This window comes from Marmota flaviventris, chromosome 15 (genome assembly GCF_047511675.1).
Source record: "Marmota flaviventris isolate mMarFla1 chromosome 15, mMarFla1.hap1, whole genome shotgun sequence".
Classification (NCBI taxonomy): Eukaryota; Metazoa; Chordata; class Mammalia; order Rodentia; family Sciuridae; genus Marmota; species Marmota flaviventris.
The window spans coordinates 48,149,424-48,170,667 of record NC_092512.1 but is presented as its reverse complement, the minus strand read 5'-3'; the positions used below and the strand labels follow the sequence as shown (position 1 = coordinate 48,170,667).

The 21,244-nt window shown below is 36.4% G+C and overlaps 1 protein-coding gene across 1 annotated transcript in view; it reads right to left on the bottom strand.

The window, feature by feature from the left end:
• The window catches only part of Cngb3 (cyclic nucleotide gated channel subunit beta 3), a 157,300-nt gene that overhangs the window by 28,618 nt on the left and 107,438 nt on the right, over window positions 1–21,244 (bottom strand). The window contains exons 13-14 of the mRNA XM_071602432.1: window positions 20,905–21,002; window positions 6,375–6,458 (exon numbers count right to left, since the gene is read on the bottom strand). Coding sequence (XP_071458533.1) covers window positions 6,375–6,458; window positions 20,905–21,002 — 182 coding nt within the window. The remainder of the gene's footprint in view (window positions 1–6,374; window positions 6,459–20,904; window positions 21,003–21,244) is intronic.

Sequence of the window (21,244 nt, the reverse complement as noted above, 5' to 3'; positions counted from 1 at the left end):
TGGAAACTTAGTCATTAACTTCATATGTTAATGGAGTTGGAGGTGAGATCTTTGCGAGGTGATTAGGTCCTAGGGGGCTCTGCATTCTTGAATGGACCATTTATGGATCAGTGGATTATCACCAGAGTGGTGGTTGTCATAAAAGCAGCTTTCTGTGGTGAGCTTGCTCTGACTTGCCATGTGATGTCCTCTGCCATATACTAGTGCAGCAAGAAGGGCCTCACCAGATGCTGAGCAGATGCTGGTGCCATGTGCTGGGACTTTTCAGTCTATGGAACTGTGAGATAAATAAACCTTTATTCTTTGTAAATTAATCTGTCTGTGGTATTCAGTTATACAACAGAAAACAGACCATAAACAAGTAGCAGGATTATAATAAATTTACTTACTTGGTTTAGGAAGGGACTAGATTGAATTAATCAAACAAACATTCTTATTATTTATACTTCCAAAGGATTAGATAAAATACATTAAAATCAATTCAAGATTAAACAATATTAATTATGGGTTATATCTGAGATGGCTGAGACAATGTCTGCTGTGTTCCAGTGCTGAGCACAAGGCTTGATATATAGTAGGCACTCTTTTATGAATAAGGGAAATACAATTGTTTCTGGGAAGTTTTGAAGTCCTTTGATACCTACAGTTATATTCCTCAACATTAAGTGTATTATAATTATTAGGCTGAGTTTAAAGTTGTCAGATTGTACCTTTTGGTTGATATCTGGGAAATTGAAATTCTCATTTTATCTCCCCATTACCTTCATGAGGAACATAGAATAGGAACTGTCATTTCTACTCTACCAAGAAGAAAGCCAGGTGTGATGGTTCACACCTGTAATCTCAGCAGCTCTGGAGGCTGAGGTAAAAGGATTGTGAGTTCAAAGCCAGCCTCAGCAAAAGCAAGGTGCTAAGCAACTCAGTGAGACCTGTCTTCTAAATAAAATACAAGATAGGGCTGGGAATGTGGCTTAATGTTCCAGTGCCCCTGAGTTCAATCCCCAGTATCACCCGTCTCCCCCCACCCCCCAAAAAAAGAAAACAAAGGCACAGATTGACTTAGCTGAGTAATCAATATTCTATGACTTGGTAATTAAAAACAAAAGGAAGCTGAGAACCCACATTTCCTAACTGAGCAGTGAAAGAGGTATGTTTAACTTTTATATTGTGTAACATATTAAGCATTTATTTAAAATTATATATAGATCAAAGTAGAATAAGAGTTTTATTATAGTTATTTATATAATATCAATACCTCTACTAATAGTTTGACTTTGCATAGTACTTTTAAAAATAATGAGGGGCTGAGGTTGTGGCTTAGTGGCAGAGCATTTGCCTGACATGTGTGAGGCACTGGGTTCAATTCTCAGCACCACATATAAATAAATGAATAAACTAAAGATCCATCAACAACTAAAAAAACAAAAAAATAATGAGTACATTTGATATTTGTGTAGTTTTTTTTTTTCTCTTGATACCAGGGATTGAACCACTAGGCTATACCTCCAGCCCTTTTTATATCTTATTTTGAGACAGGGTCTTGCTAAGTTGCTGGGGCTGGCTTTGAACTTGCTATCTTCTTGCCTCAGCCTTCTGAGCTGCTGCCATTATAGGCATGTGCTACCATGCCTGGATTGCATAGCTTCTTATTTTATTTCCTGCATTTGTTCTATCAGAATGTGCTGTTTTATATTGGAAAGCATTTCATAGACATGAACTTGTTTAATTCTTGCAAAAATCCCAGTGAGATCAAATAGGGAAGGTATCATTACTCTTATTTAAAAATTCGTAGTAGAGGTTTAGAAAGATAAGTGTCTTGCACAAAGTTAAAAGATGGGCTGGTGACAGCACTAGAACTGGCAACATCTATGTCACCTCACACGCCTCACATGCAGATGACCATATCCAACATTGGATCCAACATCCAAGATTTCTCTCTTAAACATGAATAAAATAGATATAAATCACTTAATTTATTAATTTTGGCATACTAGGGATTGAACACAGGGGTGTTTTACCACTGAGTTACATCCTTTCTATTTTTTTGTTTTGAGACAAGGTCTTATTGAGTTACTGAGGCTGGCCTCAAACGTGATCTTCTTATCTCAGTTTTCTGATTCACTGGGATTATAGGCCTGTGACATAGTGCCTGGGGAATGATTTTAAAAGTAAGGCAAAGCATCTGAAAATTAGTTTTCCAAGGGGTACTCCAGGAAGTAATGATCAGGACAGGGTCACATTCTGTGTTTTTTGCATGAAGTAGTTCTCAAGGAACTGGAATGATTTTTTTAAAGGCAGTTATTACAACTGACTGGAGGTAGAAGTACATAATGGGTGCTTAAATATAGTTCAGCACTTTTAATTATTTCTTAATGATCATTTCAATAATTTTCCAAGGAGATCTGGCATAATCAACGAACCAAAACTTCCACTATTTCTTGCATATTTCTAGGCTAATTTAAACCTTTCCTGCAAGTTTAATTAGCATTCAAATGAAGTAGGCATCCCTCAGAGAATAAGGGCTGAGAGCTGTGCAAAATAAAATGGAACCAAGCTCTGAGGCTGGTGTATGAACTGATTCCAAGAAAGTGCAGAAGTGCAAGTGCTTCATGAAGGGTGTGCAGCCTTTAGTGAGATCCAAGTTGGAATTTCAGGGTTCCTAGTAGAAGGCTATTCCAAGGCTGGTGGGGGCATTATGAAACTCAAGTGGATCCTATCAGGAAACAGCAGTGATGCTCACAATGTGGTTACGGGATCATCAGCATCACTTAAGAGCTTATTTAGAGGAGCAAGTTCTCAGGCCTGCTTCAGAAATATTAAATCAGAATCTCAGGGAATGAAATCCTGGGAGTCTGTGTTTTAAGATCTCTGGCACCCCATGAACAATGGTGCACACTTGTGATAGGAGTGGTTTTAAAGGCTGAGGGAGGAGCAAGTTCAAAGCCAGCCTCAGTGACTGAGTGAAGCTCTAAGCAATTTAGCGAGACCCTGTCTCAAAATAAAAAACATAAAAAAATGAACTGGGAATGTGGCTCAGTGGTTAAGTGCCCCTGGGCTCAATCCCAGTACCAAGAAAAAAAAAAAAAAGATTTCTGGGTAATTTCTACATTGCTGTAGAACATCCTGAAGAAATTCCTAAATAGTCTCAAAGCAGTCCAAACAACCCATTCAGTAACTTTAGAGACCATTTTGAGGATTTGACCCTTCAGCAAACTCAGTCCTAAACCCTGCCATTTCTTAAATTATTTTGGTAACCTGACATTGAACATGATTTTTTTCCCCCTTCATATTTCCTATAGTGTTTTGTGGAAATGATAAGCAAAAAACCAGTGTGAACTAGCTGTCTAAAGTCTGGACAAGTAATAGCCCTTTTTCTCTGTCAAAAAGAAATGTGACTTATAGTTCTCATGTGGTCTCCTTTCTACCTTTCCTTCCCTTGGTGTTGTTCACTGATCTGTTTTTATTATTGGGTGATGAATGCGGCATGATGAAAACATTAGAAATGAGAAGGCTGTATCTCTACTCTCCATTTCACACTTCGTTAGGCAAATTTTTACTGCTTAGGGGCCCAAGTGCTAAAGTTTCTATGAGTCATCTCAATTTCCAGTCCCTGCTGCTATTGGAACAAATTGAAAGGCCATTTTGGTACATTAAGACCATATCATTTCAATGCATCACTGCCCCAAGGGGTCCTTAAATTGCACTGTGGTTTATATTTCCCATTCTAATGAAATGATTTTACCGATTTACCTACTTTTTTTTTTTTTAAGGATTGAAGATCAAACCCAAATGCTAGGCAACATTCTACCCCTGAGCTTCAACCCCAGCCCTTTTTAATTTTTATTTTGAGATAGGGTCTTGCAAAGTTGCCTGGTCCGGCCTGGAATATGCAATTCTTTTGCCTTAGCCTCCCTAGTGGCTGTGAATACAGGCATGTGACACAGTGCCTGGCTTAGTCTGCCTACTTTTAACTCAGACAAGTTTGTGTGGGATTGTGTGTTCTTGGTTTCCTTTATGCCACAATCTCTTCTTGGTTTCCCTTCTTTTATTTCTGACAGTTCCTCCTTAACTGCCTTCTCTGAGTATTCTTCATTGATCTCCTTCATGTTCTTCACCGACCTTCATGTTCTTCAAAGTTACAGCTTCAGCCTTCTTTGTCTTACCTTTCTCTTGACTTGCTTTTGAAGTCAGCTTCCACTATACCGCAGTGCCCAAACATTTGCTGTCAACTACCTATCATCAGACTGATTTCCACCTGTCACCTGGTGCCTCCAGCCTGATACTTTAAGTAGTTTACAGTCCATTTGACTTTGCTTTCTCCACTAGCTCAGTCACTCACGTGCTTCCATTCTTTGGATATGTGAAGCTCTGTTTTGCCCACTGGTCCACCATCTTCTCATCAAAAATGCTATCCTGGCCGCTGGCTTTTTTGTCTGTTAGCTTTTAAAATTTTTACTAAAGAACTATTTTAATTCCTTTGATTTTCCAAAGGTCATGCCTGAGAAAATGATAATTTCCCTCTCTCCCAACCTCCAGTGTAAATTACGTGCCTTTGCATACTTTCCTGGCAACTTTAATTTCCCCTTTATATGATACATTCTGGAGTAAGGCATTTATTTAATTTCATTTATATTGTCGATTTTCTCTTCCCTAGGCCAGTGTTTCTTAACCTTGGCTACATTTTAGAGTCATATGGGAGCTTTTACTAAATGCCAGTGTGGAGGCTCCATCTCCCTCGGTGTGGAGTCGAGACTTTTATATTCAGGTGATTCTGATGTACACTGTGAATCGAATCCATAGTGCTAGACTGTAAGCCCCTAGAGGACAAGACCAGCTTTTTTCTCTCAGTACTTAGCATAGAGCCTGCCCCAAGATATTCAAAAAGATTGGTTGAGTTTTGTTGAATAATCATTCTAAAACTGTACTAATCTTTACCTTCTTGTCGTCTTCTGCACTCCTGCCGAAGACTCTGTTCCTTCCTGTCTGCCTTAGCTCATGCCAGTTCTTTTCTCTCCCAGAACACTTACTTCCTCTTTGACTTGGCTCATTCCAACTTATCTTTCAAGACTTAGTGTGAACATCTTCAGGAAATCTTGTCAGTAGCCAGGAGGGACAAGTGCCATTTCTTTATGTCCTACAACACCTTGTACTTACTTCAGTGTTACTTTGGAATGAAGTAAGTGCTTCTTATCCTCACTGGTTTCTGAACTTCTAAGATCTTGGATCCACTTTCATTTCTTTGAATTGTTTATGTTCTTCTATTTTTTTTTAAATTTTGATTATTGATTTCAGCTTTGAGTTAGCCTCTCCAGTTATGAAAACCAGGGTCATCCTTCTCTGATCAAAGCTAGTGATCAGAGATGTGCAAAACTATTTATCCAGGGGAATTTTTGTTTTAGAATTACTTATAACAACAATCATTTGGAATCTTATCATGATATATCCATAGACCAGAATATTTTGCAGCTTAAAAAAAATCAGTTAAGCCAGGCATGGTGGCACATGCTTGTAATCTCAGGGGTTTGGGAGGCTGAGGCAGGAGGATCACGAGTTCAAAGGCAGCCTCAGCAATGGCAAGGTGCTAAGCAACTCAGTGAGATCCTGTCTCTAAATAAAATACAAAATAGGGCTGGGGATGAGGCTCAGTGGTTAAATGCCCCTGAGTTTAATCCCTAGTACCATAAAGAAAAAAAATCAGGTTATAAAAGATTATATAATAATATGTAAAATGTTAATATGATATACTGTCACATGGCAAGTTTCAAAACATATATATGGTATAATATTGATTTCATAAAACAAGCTCTATCTAGCTATCAACCAAATATAGAATGATAGACCAAATGTATGTATAATGATTACTTCATATTATGGTGGTGGAATTTTTGTCTTTGTGTTCTATGTATTTTCTATTTTACAAATAATGACTATCAATTACTTTTGTAATCATCAAATACACAGTAAAGTTTAAAAAATATGGCATTGATTACCACTAAACTAGCTGAGCAAAGCATAGGTAAATGATGATTTGCTGAAGACATAGGGAAGAAATACCTATTGCTTCTGTAACTTATTCCTCCACCTAAAATATTTAAAGTTAATGGGGTGTGGTGATTGGTAATTTACATTGATATAAAGCACATTTTCTGATTATCGATGTTTCTATTAAATAATAAATGTGATGAAATCTGTATTGTCTTCTTTCATTTTGAAGTCTAAGAGGAGCTTATTGTTTTACAAAATCAAATATCATAACTACTTCTATACTATGGAATTCACCCTGGACAGATTTTGTCTCAACTGTGCTCACAACCTATGTCTGAATTCTGCAAATGTGCTTATTAGTTGTGCATCTGAAAATAGTATGCACTCACCTTTTTGCAGACAAAGTCACCAGGTAAATAGATAGTGGATTTCAATCTTAGCAACATGTCATAAATCATCTGGTTGTCACAATTCTATATAAAGAGAAAAATAATTCTTACAGACACAGCAAAATGCCAATATCCCAAATGAATTAAAAACACAATGGAAGTAAACAGTAATGGATGCTGTCTGTATTAGCAACTAAAATATTAGTTGCTAGTGGATGTGGACTTGACCCAAAATTTGGGAAAAAAGATACCTACAGTATAATGACAAGACTTTGCAACTTGACCAGGTAGGTCTGGGTGAGAATTCTGTCTCTACTACCTATTATTTTGCAATCTCTCATGCCCTCAGTTTCCTAATCTGTAAAATGGTTAGAGAAACATTGCTTATCTTATAAGTTAAACTTAGCATGGTTCTTAATCAGTGATAGCTATTAATGATTGTGATTATTAGTATATTAGTACTCAAATAGATCACACTCTTTGCAGATTTTTTAAAAAATATCATCTTTTATACAATTGCTAGGTATTATTTAACTTTGCAAACTTACATGTCTTTCTTCCCCAACATGATTATCATTTTCTTAGAGGCAGGGAAAATATTCGTAATAAATTGGTATGAAAGAAATATCTGCTGAGTGAATGAGTATAGTCACTTTAATAGTATAAGAAACAAATTTTATTTTATTTTATTTGTAAAATAAATGTCTCTGTGTGTATTGGGTCTAAATTAATTATAATTTATATGATGAACTGAAGAAAAACTTATGAGTGTTTCAATAATCCCATTTTACATAGTGGCTTTGCACCTTTTGCTTTCACCTAATATTTTTATCTTTTCTCCCAGAACTTCTAACATGTAGCAATTTTCCTTTTGTAGTTGGCCCTGCTCACCCCTTAGGGGAATTATGATTTTGTAGAGGAATAATCATAAAGTAGGCAGTGGGAGAAGGATGAGGAGATGCAGAGGGCCTGCCCCCAATTTGTGGATTGACTGATCCTTCCTTTAGTAATCACTGGTTTTCAGTAATGGTTTCTGTAGCAGACACTTGACCTAGATCCATATGAAATTTAGACCTCAGGGTTGCTTGGCCGATAAAAAAAGTTAATCATTTATGACTGAAGTATCTTCAAGTAGCCATTGGTGAAAAACAGTCAGAAAAACTTGGTGTTAGAATTTTAAAAATTCATTTGAGAAAGGATAGCTTCTGGTTCTCCAGAATGGAAAAAAGACCAAGGCCAGGAGGAATACCTTTTGTTAAAAAAAAGAAATTATAATAGTTCAAACATATTAATTGTATCAATTAATGGATTTCACGGTGACATTTCCATTCACGTGCATGTTTGGCTTGGATTGAATTCACCCTCCCTCTTCCTGCCTGCCTCAGTCCCCCAGGAGTGGAGTAGCTGGATCTTAGGATAGATCTATTTTAAGAGTTTTTGAGGAACTTCCATACTGATGTCCATAGTGGCTGTACTAATTTACATTCCCACTAACAGAATATAAAGGTTTTGCTTCACATCCTTCCCAACATTTATTTATTTATTTTTTGTTTTGGGATAATTGCCATTCTGACTATAGAGAGGTAGAATCTTAATGAAGTTTGGATTTGCATTTCCTTGACAGCTAAAAATGTTGAACATTTCCTCATGTGTTTCTTGGCCATTTACACTTCTTCTTTTGCAAACTGTTCAGATCATTTGCCTCTGCATTAATTGGATTATTTGTTATTTGTTGTTACCTGTTTTGAGTTCTTTAGGTATTTTGGATATTAATCCTCTGTCAGATGAATAATTTGATTCCCACCTTTTCTATTTGTATCCCTCTTATTTATTTCTCTTTAGACTGATGGCTCTGGCTAAAATTTTAAGTACTACAGAAAATAGATCTCTTACAAGCTATTATTTTTTGCTAAAGCAGGTCAAAGACAATTTTTTTTTCAAAAAAGTGTTTTTAGTAAAAAAAAAAGTAAAAAAGGTGTTTTTAGTAAAAATTCTCTAAATGACTCATTTGCCCAATTTCTTTAAATGCTGTCATCATTTCAGAATTGTTTTATTTCAGAAATTAGCATTCTTATCAGTCAAAACTCACTTAGAAAAAAACCCCACAAACTTGCTTTTTAGATTTTCTCTACTAAGGAAAGTTAGCATCTTTGACATTTTAAAGAAAATCTATTAGAAATATGCTTGCAGGTTCTTAAACATGTACAGTCATCCCTCCCTCAATATCTGTGGTAATTGGTTCAAGGATCCCTTGTAGACACCATCTGTGGATGTCCCAGTTCCTCATAGGAAATGGCACAATGTTTGCATATAACTTACAGACATCTTTCTGTGTACTTTAAACTACCTCTAGGTTACTCATAATACCTAATGCAATGTAAATACTATGTAAGTAGTTCTTGCATTGTTTAGCAAATCATTACAGTTAAAAAGGTCTGTAAATGTTTTGTAGAAACACATTTTTTTCCTTAATATTTTTGATCCAAGTTTGTTTGAATCTGCAGATGTAGAACCCACAGATTAACAGAGATGACTATACATGTCTGAGACGTTATTGTAATGGAAATAGCTCATACCCATAGAGCAGATGTGCATTATAAATGATCAGAAATAGAAGATCTCAAAAAACCTACTTATATTTATTTTCATATTTGATTTTATTTGTAATTAAAATTTGTGGATAAAACTACTAAATGGAAAATTCCAGAAATAAACAATTCATAAATTTTAAATTGCCCATCATTCTGAGTAGTATAATGAAATCTTAGGCTCTCCAGCTCTGTCTCTCCCAGAACATGAATCAGCCCTTTGCCCAGCATATACCTGCTATATGTGCAACCCACCATGATTCTTTTAGGAGCATCTCAGCTATCGGATCGACTGTTGTGGTGTCTCAGTGTTTCTGTTCAAGTTAATACTTATTGTAGTTAATAATGGCCCCAAAGTGCAAGACAAGTGATATAGGCCATTTGATTATGCCAATAAGAAGCCATAAAGCACTTCTTTTAAGTGAAAATGTGAAAATTCTCAACTTAAGGAAACAAAATTCATTGTATGCTGAGATTACTGAGATATATGGTAAGAACAAATCTTTTATCCATGAAATTGTGAATAAGAAAAAAAAAAACTCCTTCATGCTGGTTTGTTGTACCTCAAATCGAAAAAGTTACAGCTACTGTGTATGATAGGTGCTTAGATAAGATTGAAAAGGCATAATTATTGGGTTTTGGCATCCACCGGGGGTCGTGGAATGTATCCCTTATGGATAAAGAGGGTCTACTAAATTGAAGAAATTGTCAATGTATAGGTAGATTAAATAATAAAATTTGAGTACACTGGCTAAAATATTTGTAGATGAAAATATTGTAAAGAGGTTAAAATACATCAAATCTTTATATTGATATACCTAATGAAACTCAACGAAGTTGTCTGAATGTAATATATTCAATATTATAAAATCACAAAAATTACCACACAAAATACTTCCTGCTGTTTATGTTTATACAGATAAAAATAAAATTGTAAAAATAAGAATTGAAAAGATAACCTTAAAAATAATTTTAGTGGCTGCCTCTGGAGAGGGAGGATGGAAAGTGGATCTGGGAAGAACTGATGAGACTTCAATTTAATTTTTATTCCTTTAAAATTTTAATGGGAATGAAAATAAAAATTTCTCTTTTTCCATGGAGAAACACATTTCATTTTTCCTCTTCTGTCCTTCAGACGAGCTCACTGGAAGAAAGGACTAATAAATGATACCAAATCAATGGAAAGTGTTAGACCAACTGAGGAGATAAGCCCTAAAATAACTACACACACAATTAGTGCTCTGCTCAGTAGGAACACACACAGCACTTACCTCAATGGTTTTTAAGCTCATATTTTGGATTTTCTGAGAGAAAAGCACTGAACTATTCTAAACATGGCTTTTTTGTTAACATAATTGGATAGAACATGGATAAATCATGCAAACTGAACATAGCAAATGTATGTAGTAAAAATTTGGAATTTGTTTCACCAATTAAGTGACTCTATCTCCTAACTAGTGCTTTATGGAAAGGTGCCACTGGCTTTGGGCAGCTGTGCTTTAAGACTAAATCCTTCTCATCTGGATTTATGCTTAGTGAAATGAAATTTGCATTATGATATTCTTCTATTTTATGATGTGTTAGAAAACTATTATCTTTTTCTTTTTTCTCCACAAAATCTTTATTTTCTTGATACACTTTGCCCCATTTGTATATAATTAAAAAGAACTATATCTTGGGGTTGGGTGGGTTTTTTGTTTGTTTGTTTGTTTCGTTTTGATTTTCCTTTTGACTTAGCTGCATTTCTTTGATAGAAATCATTAGGAATTTTTCTGATTTGCAGAAAATCAGAGCATAGTCATTATTTTGCAGATGTCCTCTTTTCTGTATTAATATCAACATTAACACATTATTGCATGATGTTTCCAATAAGTTTACTATTTTGCTAACTTAACCTGTTTACTTCTTGCAACCTCTATATGGTGCTTGGCATTAAGGAATGCATTCTCATCAGTCCTGGTTTTCAGATGAAGGATCAAAGTCTCTTGGAGGTCCATTGACTTTCCAGAGTGTCAGAGGAAGTTTTTATTTACATCCTGAGTAACTTGAGGTTAAGATGTTTGTATCATTCACTGCTGCATCCACAGTGTCTCAGGAGGGCTTGGGATATGTAAAATACTAAATAAATATGGGATGATGTACAGAATAATACTGTTAGAAATTATTTCATTTTGGACAATTAAAAACTGTGTGTTGCATACTTGAGTAAAGATTCCAAAGATTTGAAAGGAGCTGGAGGAAATCCTGTTTTTATTCAAAACATAATCTATAGGTTAAATAGTAGTTTCTGTACCTAGGAGATTCTTCTTTAATAATTACAAACTCTGAACACAACAGTAAAATTAGTAAAACTTATTTTTGGAATGATTACCCTTTTAGTCTTATAGGATTTATCTATTTCTAGGTTAATTTTTTGCTTTCTTTAAAACAGAACTTAAGATATTATCAGCAATCTCACTGTGAATTTAAGTCACCCTCAAGTATATGCAGTGGTCTTCAGGGCTTTTTCCAACTCAGCTTTGTTTATTGTAAAAGGGAATGCTTTGTTTTATCTTAAACTCTATTCCCCTCCAACAAGCAAATGTGGAGTCATGTGTCTAGGGCAGGAAATTCTGAATTCAATTGCTTTGACATTGAGTATGCCAGTGATGCTACCAATTGGGAGCTGTCGAGAGCAGCAGAGTCTAAGATGGTCAGTAATTTTCCAGGTACCACGATGTCATAGATTATCAATTTTGAGTTTTGAATAGTATTAGACCTAACCCTACACCCAATGTTTTTAGACATCAGAAGTTATTTCCTTGAGAACTGACAATAATTTCATTTTCCCAGGAGCAGTACAGAGACAAAGTAGGAAGTCATAAACTGGATGGAAATCTGAGGATAAATCTAATCCATCCTGGAATGATCAAGTAAGGTCACATGAAGAACTTTATTTTACTTGTGTGGCAACTCTCTTGTGACTGCATATTTTCTTTCTCAGTTTCTAATAGTAATAACCATAACTTTCTGTGTACCGGATACTAATAGCAGCACTTTCTATGTTTGAATCACTTAATAATCACGAAACAACTAAATTTGTTATCTTATGCTTATTTAGAATTTCCTCACCATATTGGGAGGCCCTGAAGAGAAAAGACAGTATAGATTCAGTAACAGAGGGTCCCCCCCACTGTTCAGCTCAGTCCCTTACACAGAGAAACTACTCAGGTTGTGTAGTTGAATGAAGTTCATCTAAGTTATAAGCTTCCTGTTCAAAATACTTTGAAAAGCCTAGCAATAATCTTTTATTACTGATACCATCATGGTAAAAAATGACACTTGGTAAAAATGGTACATAGTTTCACTGTAATGGCTCTGATTTTAGGCCCTGGTGAGTAATGGGTGATGGCATTATCTTGGTAGGATATAACTGCTCAGCAAGGTGAGTGATAGAAATCATTTTCCCATCCCATTCTATTCTTGGCTCAGACTGTCACTCACATGGAAATGTTTCCTTTTCATCTTTCTACTGTAGAAGCTAGAGCTTTTCCAGGTACTATTTGCACATAATCAAAATTGTTTCACAGGTTCCAGTAAGGCATGCTGTTTGGGATGGGTCTGTATTCTTACCAGAGCAGCAAAATAGACACATTGTACCTTCCAGACTGGTGGTAAGTTCCAACATTCCAATTTTGGTTTATCTGGGACCCTGGTTTCCTTCTGTTGAGTGGGCTTGCCACCTGCCCCCAACCCTGCAAGTTTCTAAAGTATGCAATTTTAATCTTTAACCACGAGGTGGCGCAACAGAACTTTTATTAAATTTTCTCCCATTTCTGGTAATTTAGTGGCAGAGACAAAGTGTGATTTCCCTAGCATTTAATTTGATAAAATATATTTAAAAATCAAAATCAGAATAATAAGTCATCAGAAAGGAGGGAAAATTGCCCAATCTTATAGAAATGAATTGCTCCTTATTAGTTTAATACTTGCGCTGAGCCTCTGGAATGACATAAAATCTGCATGGAAGAGAAGCCATTTTGTGAAAAATTAAAAAAAAAATTATAATGTGGCTCTTCATCTTGAAGCTATTTGAAAACTCTGATCACCCTATGTTGAAGCAGCACACCTTACTAATTAACCACAACTGATTGAAGCAAAGCTTTAGTGAAAATTTGTGACTCTAATTCTACCTGCCTTGATTAAAGGGGAAAGAACACATGTGATTCAGGGTATTTTTTAGTGGAAGAATGGCAAGGTGTGTAGGAATTTAGATCTCTGTATGTGAATTTAGATCTCTGCATGATGTGTCAAGTATAAGTCTATGAAAATGGCCAAAGAAGGCTCACTTCAGGATGAACTTTTGACTCTTGTGAAGCCTCTTCTGGTTCCTCATTGCTTTAGTTTGGATCTGGATTTCCTCCCTAAGCTCCACATGTTAAGGGCTTGTACCCAGCCTATGGAGGTATTGGGGGAAGTTAAGCCACTGAGGGCATGCCCTTGTAGGGGACATTGGGATCCTGGCTCTTCCTTTCTCTCTCTTTCTCTTTTTGCTTCTTGGCCACCATGAAGTGAATGGGTCTTCTCTACTACATGGTTCTGGCAACGGTGTACTGTGCTGCCACAGGCCCAAAGCCACAGGGCCAAGAGACCATGGACTGTAACCTCTGGACCTATGAGCCCAAATAAACCTTTCCTCCTTCTAAGTTGACTATGTCAGGAATTTCATAGTAACAGAAGGCTGATTTATATACACATCTATCTTATCTGTTATCTAGATAGAGATGGTAGGGAACTGAAATGTAACATCCAACAGTGGTTAAATTCACAGACTGTCGTGTAAGAAAACCTGGATCAAACTAACTCTATGCTGTTGCATAGAGCTCGGTAGGTGACCTCTGTCAGGTAAGCTGTTTGCTTTCTCTGTAAAACAGGGATGGTAACAAAGCTTTTGTAAGAAGTGTATTAACAACAAAAATAATTTTCTCATAGTTTTGGAGGCTAAAATCTAAGATCAAGGAGTGGGCAGGTCTAGATTCTCTCAGTTTGTAGATGGCTGCCTTCTCACAGTGTCCTCAAATGATCCATCAGCTGTACACACTTCTTTGGTGCCTCTCTGCATGTCCAAATTTCCTTCTCTTATGAGGATACCAGTCAAATTGGATAAAGACCCACCTAATGTCCTCATTTTAATCTTTAAAGATTTTATCTCCAAATGCAGTGATATTCTGAGGTATAGGGGGCTAGAGTTTCAACATTTTAAGTTTGGAGGAGGACACAATCCAGCCTATAACAAGAGTTTAGGTGAGAATCAACTGAAAGAATTAACTGAAATAAGGTGATGAAGCAACTAGGCAGTGTGGTACACAGCATGCTCTCCATAAGCAGCAAGTATTATTCTTTTTGTGAAGACGCATGTATTTATTTTAAACTTCAGGGTCAACAACAGTTGGCTTAATTTCATCCACACAGCTTTGACAGTACTCAGGGCATGTAGGAATTGGGTATACGAAGTGTAAGGTGACAGTTTTGTTGGAATTGAAGGATTATGGACAACATGGAGGACCTTCATGGAACATTGCCCTTAAGATAATTTATGATACTGTGGTATCATTTACATTACTGTTGCCAAAGGGCATTGTGATACTCACTAATATAGAAAAAAATTTTACAAGACCAAAAGGAAAAACATCTAAGCACATTTGCACTACCAGGATTAATTCAAATATAATGTAAAATTAAAGCAAAAGACTTAAGTCTTTTGTGAAACTGAGGCAGGTTTATTTCACTCAGTATCATTCTCTGGTGCTTACAAATTTCACAAGATCTGAATTCATTCTCAAATTTACAAAATGTAGGAAAGTTCTGAAAAATTTTGGCTGAAGGCTAAAGACAAACTAAAACATCTCTTCGGGCATCCTAAAAGAGATATTTATGCATTTAAAAACTTTCAGTATCTTTTGTTAACTCTCTCCTGAAGAACAGAAGGATTAAAGCTGACTGCCAATCTCCAATCTTGGTGCTGGATCTGTTGGTCTCTCTGTCTCTCTCTCTTCCTGCCTGCCATTTGGAGATATGGAAGATTCTTTTTCAGGGAGAATTCAAGATATGGCTGACAGTCACCCTTCATTATATCCCTGGATATTCTGGTCTCCTCAATGCAGCACCACTTTTTCTTTGTAAAACAAATCTATTTTGTCAGTTTTCTCCTTTGACTATAGGAATTGGGCCCATGTTACACACCCTGGCTTCAACTAATCTTTCTAGGTTCCCTTTTGGTTAGCATCCCACACTCTAGCTCCTCAAGTCTTCTCTTTTAGTGAAGCGGTTTATATTTTTACACCCGTGTGAGCCTCCAGACACCCCTACTTTCTCATTCCATAGGTTTCTAAGTGTCCTCTGTGCTCACATTTCTAATGTTCCCTCGTTTGTACACTTGGCTCCCTGGGTACAAAGGCAGCTCTCAGTGAATGCAGTGGACTGCTTCAGAAGCAATGCAAGGGTATTGAGACACAGGGTATGGGATCACTATTCAACCTATTTCCTTCTTAAAAAATAACCAATTTGTAAAAAATGCCATGAAACTATGTTTGGAAAGATTCCTACTTATTTCCTACTTCACTTGACTTTAGGAAAAAAACAAAACCAAACCAATTTCTTCCTTTGAGCAGAAATATAAATGGAAATGGGTGCTTTCGTCTTTAATGGAAATGCCATGAAAGAATTTAAGTTTATATGCAATGTTAGCAAGATATGAACATTTAACCATTTTTTTTCTCAATCAGAGGCAGTTATTTGATGGATTTTCAAATACATATGTAAATGCAAAGGAGAAACTATTAGAAAAATTGGTAACTTCCCAAATTGGAGAAAATCCTATAAAAATTATTAGTTTTTAAAGTCTTATTTTTCCTCTTTAGGAAAAAACCAAAATGTTATCACTCTCAATTGATATAGACATTAAGGTTTTGAGATTTTAGAGACATTAAGGTTTTAAATCTTACATTTTAAAACACTATCAATTTAATCTAGTGGTGTTCATACATTTTTGACCACTATGCACAGTAACACAATCTTGCTGGGTATGGTGGTGAACACTTATCATTTCAGCTACTCAGAAAGCTGAGGCAGGAAGTTTGAGGTCAGGCTAGGCAATTTAACGAGACCTTGTCTCAAGATAAAAAATAAAAAGGGACAGGGATGTGACTCAGTGGTAGAGTGCCTAGCACGTGCAAGTTCCTGGAGTCAATACCTAGTATTAAAAAAAGATATCTAAAACAAAACAAAACAAAAAACCCAAAAGACATACAATTTCATTGAACCTAGAAATACCTACCCTTTCTTAGCATGATGCATTCTGATATTTTCTCTTCCATTTTATATGCTGGTTGTGACCCATTAATTGGATTCATTAACCCCCAACAGATGACAAACTACAGTGTGAAAATCATTTATCTACAGGGACTTAATAACCAATGTAGAATCCTTATCATAGGCTACCTGACAGAAGACCAGAAAACTCTTTCATGATGCTTCTACTTTTCATGGAGCATCCATTGTGGGAGAGCTCCCCTCAGAAACTGGAAATCACTTTCCATAATCTTCAAGAATTGGTACCAGTGCATCCTGTCTCCCTCCTGCACTCTCTGCCTCTCTAAGGCCTTTAGTAAGTCACTGCTCTGTGTCAGAAATTGCACTGTGTAGCAGATACAGAGACAGAACCAAACTTGGTTTTCCCAGAAAGTTTTACTCCACTTTAGGTGTCTGCACTTTAGGAGTTTACATGAGAAGGCCAAGAGTTGTATGTTTTCTCTCATATGTGGAAGCTAGAGAGGAAAAGGAAAAGAAAGGTGATAAGGGGATCACATGAAAATCCAAGGAATACCTGTAGAGGAAAGGGACCAGGGAGAGAGAGGAGAGGAGGAAAGGAGAAATACTGGGGAGTGATACTGGCCAAATCATTTCTATATTGAGTGCATGTGCAAATATGTAACATCATATCCTACTGTTATGTCCAACTGTAATGCACCAATAGAAATATGGGAGAAACTGGGCGCTGTGGCGCACCCCTGTAATCCCAGCAGCTCTAGAGGCTGAGGCAGGAGGAACACAAGTTCAAAGCCAGGCTCAGCAAAAGCAAGGCACTAAGCAACTCAGTGAGACCCTGTCTCTAAATAAAATATAGAATACGGCTGGGGATGTGACTCAGTGGTTGAGTGTCCCTGAGTTCAATCCCTGGTTACCCACTCCCCCAATAAAAAATAAATATGGAAGTAAAAAAGAAAAAAGGAGTATATAGCTGGGTACTAGTTTGCTAAACATTACAGAGAAAGTCTCATTTTTGTAAAAAAACTTAAGTATATAGAACTTCTGCTGTCCTCGAATGGATTTTCTCCCACAGCTTCTTCAGCGTCTAGAAAATATCTTTGGAGGCCATTCTTCTTCCTTAAAAATGGAAGTATAATTTACATATGGTGAAATATACAGCTCTAAAGGGACAGTTGGATCAATTTTGACAAAGGCATAAAGTTGTATACTTTAACTAGAAAGAAACAATACTCCCTCACCCCAAAATTTCTGTCATACTTCTTTCTAATCAATGTCCCCATTTCTACTCCCCATTAGAAACAATCATTGATCTGATTTTTGCTATGGAAGAATAATTTTATAAGGTCATTCTTTCATGATTCTGTGGCCCAAAACTCAACCTCTACTCATACCCTTAGCCAAAGAGACTTAAATTCATCTGCATCCTTCTTAAAATTGGTTGTTTGCAATGTGATGTTAGTGCCGATGTAGTTGAAATAATCAGGAAAACCAATATGATGTCAAAATGTCAGATAATCTCATACGTAACTCTGTTGACTCATGGAATTTGAAGTCAAGTAAAACTCCTAGGTCTGAAATGAATTGCTATAAAACTATTGCTTCTTTTTTTTCGCATTTGTAATATTTTAATTTGGACCTAAGTTTAGAATTTTACTTTTTTACTGTTGCAGTTTAATATTGTTGGCTTTGCTCATAGTGTTAAGTATTCAGTTGATTTCAATTTTGTGATTATCACGTTTTAAACTACTCCTTTCTACTTTGTGTCATCTGCCAATTTGAATATCACACCTTTTATATCTTCATGAACATTTTGATGGAAATTTAGACGAGGATTTGATGAACAAGAGTCCTAGGATATTGACCTAATTCTGGTATCCTACAGAGTCATCTGTTAACCTAACTTTGGGAGTAACTCTGCTTAACCATTCTATTGTATAGTTTTTTCTTTGTTTTGTCTCCAGTGGTATGATAGTGATTATGTATTTTCAAGGCATATGCTTTTGTGTAGATTATATTTTCTTTTCTGTCTACATTCATATTTTAAGTGATCACATTGAGTACCATAGCTTGAAATACATCAAAATGCTGATAGGTCTAAATTTATTGTTTCAGTTTGGACTTCTCTCATGAACTCAGAATAATAAATCAAACAGCCCACCTGAAATTTCCATCTGGAACTCTTAACAGTCACCTCAAATGAACAAGTCTATCTTAGTCTGTTTGTGTTGCTATAACAAAATACCATATACTGTATAGTTAATAAATAATAGAACTTTGTTTGTCTTAGTTCTGACAGCTGAGAAGTCCAATGTCAAGGTGTCAGCAGGCTTGTTGTCTGCTGAAGGCTGCTCTCTCTTCCATGGTGGAATTTGTCACTATGTGTTCTGGAGGGGAGAATGTGGTGCACTCATATGGAAGAAAAGCATTCCTTTAACCTTGCGTTTGTTTTTTTTTTTGCCAAGGATTGAAACCAGGTGCACTTAACCACTAAGTCACATCCCCAGCCATTTTTTTTTTGTGGGTGTGGAGGTACCCGAGATTGAACTCAGGGGCATTCAACCACTGAGCTACACCCCCAGCCCTATTGTGTATTTTATTTTTTGAACTCATGTTTTTCCTGCCTCAGGCATTTGAGCTGCTGGGATTACAGGTTTGTGCCACCATGCCTGGCCCCCTATTTAGAGGCAGGGTCTCCTTGAGTTGCTAGAGCCTTGATAAGTTGCAAAAGCTGGCTTTGAACTCACGATCCTCTTGCCTCAGCCTCCCAAACTGCTGGGATTACAGGTCTGCACTGCCTTGCCTGGTTTAACCTTGAGCCTTTTTATAAGGGTGGTAATCACTTAAGGCACACTCCTTAAGACTTCACCACCACCCTAAGGCCATATGACATACAGAAGACCATTGCTCTGGGGATCGAATTTCAACAGAAATTTTGGAAAGGACACCATTATTCAAGCCCTAACAAGGTTGTTTTCTACTCACCTCAATCTATACTTACTCTAAAATTTCCTATTTTGAAAGTAATATCTTTGTTCTTCCTGTTCCTCAGGCCTACATCCTTGGAGTCCCCCTAGGTCCTTTCTTGTTTCTAACTGTGTTTATACCATCAAACAGCAAGAACTGCAGCCTCTTTGGAACACAGCTAATATTCGGCCCCTTCTCAGTGATGAGTCTACTACCCCGGGTCCCATCACTGTCATCTCTTCTGTGGGTAGTTACAATGACTCCATTTGATCTCTTTGCCTTCCACACCTGCTTCTTGAGGTCCCCACCCAGCAGGAAAATTGTCCTTTTGAAACTAGTGTCATATTATTTTCTGCTCAAGATCCTCAGTGCCTTGACAAGTCAGAGTACAGTCTATCCAAAATCTACAATGCAGATCCCAGGTCCTCCATGAACTTGACCCCTTCCACATCCTCCCATTTAGTACTTCTCTCAGGCTTCTCTTGCTTTCCATCATCCTAACTTGGCTTTGGCACTTCTGGCCTCCTTGCCTTGTTCGTAGCTTAGAGTTCCTCTTGTCCATTCTCCTGTGCTATTCCCCTGGCCCGGCCCTTTCTCTCCTCTCCATATCTGCATATGTCACTCCTTTGCCTCCTTCAGTCCTCTATTCAAATGCTCAAAAGCATTTCATCCCAGAAGCCTTTCCTGAGTAGTACCACCTTCATCTTCCTTAACCTGTTTAATTTGTTCATGGCATTATCACCTCCTCATGTAATATATTATTTTGCATTCTCTTTTTCTGAAATTTAAAATAAATAAATAAATAAATAAATTATATATATAAAATTTATTTATTTATTTATATATGTTTTCAACTATTGTATGCCCACTGGCTAAAATGGTGACTAGAACAGAGTAGGAGCTTAGTAAATATTTCTTGAATGAGCTAACTGAATAGATGAATCAGGGAATGCCACACACACAGATAGATTTAAATCTAAGGAGAAGTAAATTTATATATAGTATAATACATGAAGAAAGGAAACAACAATGGTGAGGTGCTAAGCAACTCAGTGAGACCCTGTCTCTAAATAAAACACAAAATAGGCTGAGGATGTGGCTCAGTGGTTGAGTGCCCTTGAGTTCAATCCCCCATACCAAAAAAAAAAAAAAAAAAAAAAAAGAGAAAAATTAAGACAAAAATTCTTCTTATTTTTTTTCTTTCCTGAAAAAGAAAAGTCTTTAAATTTAAATTTAAATTTGGCCATTTTAAAAGTCTAAATCCAAAGCATTTGTAACAGGAAACTAGATTAGGCATGATTCTCTGTCAGGCCAATCTAGAGATAATCTGCAAGGACCTGATTCTTATACATTTCCAAGGTATCTTCATAAATGGAAAGAGGTGCACATACTAGCAAAGACATAGAACTGTAGAGTATAATTATATTTAAATTAATGCAAGAAAAGTCTGAAGAACTCTTCTTTGACACCAATTAGAAGAGAGAGGCTTCTAAAGAGTAAGTTGTCTGTTGGGGAGAGACCTGTAATTTATTTGACTCTCATAAATTCTCCAAGTTATTTTGACTTTGTTAAAACATAAGGAAAAATATCATAAATACCGTTTAAAGCAAGAGCTTAGACATTGCAGGGAAACTGATACGGTACCTTTATATTAATTGTAAAGCACTTGCCTTGAACAATTCTACTTTGCTGATGATGCTGAAGTTCATATCAATGGCGAGGGATAACTGCATTGTACCCGGCAGGGTCTCAAGCAAATCAGACTCATCTTTGTAAAGATAAACACATTGACCCATTAAACAGAAAAATTAATGAAAGTACAAGTAGAAAATTTTAAAAATAAAGAAAATAATATGCAAAGTTTTATAAATAAATGCATGTATCACATTCTGTATTTTCATTATATCTATTGGACCTATGTACCTAACACAACACGACTATTATGCTCATGGGAGGAAAGAGGTATTTTACAATGGATGACATATTGAATAATCCCCAAACTTTGTGTTT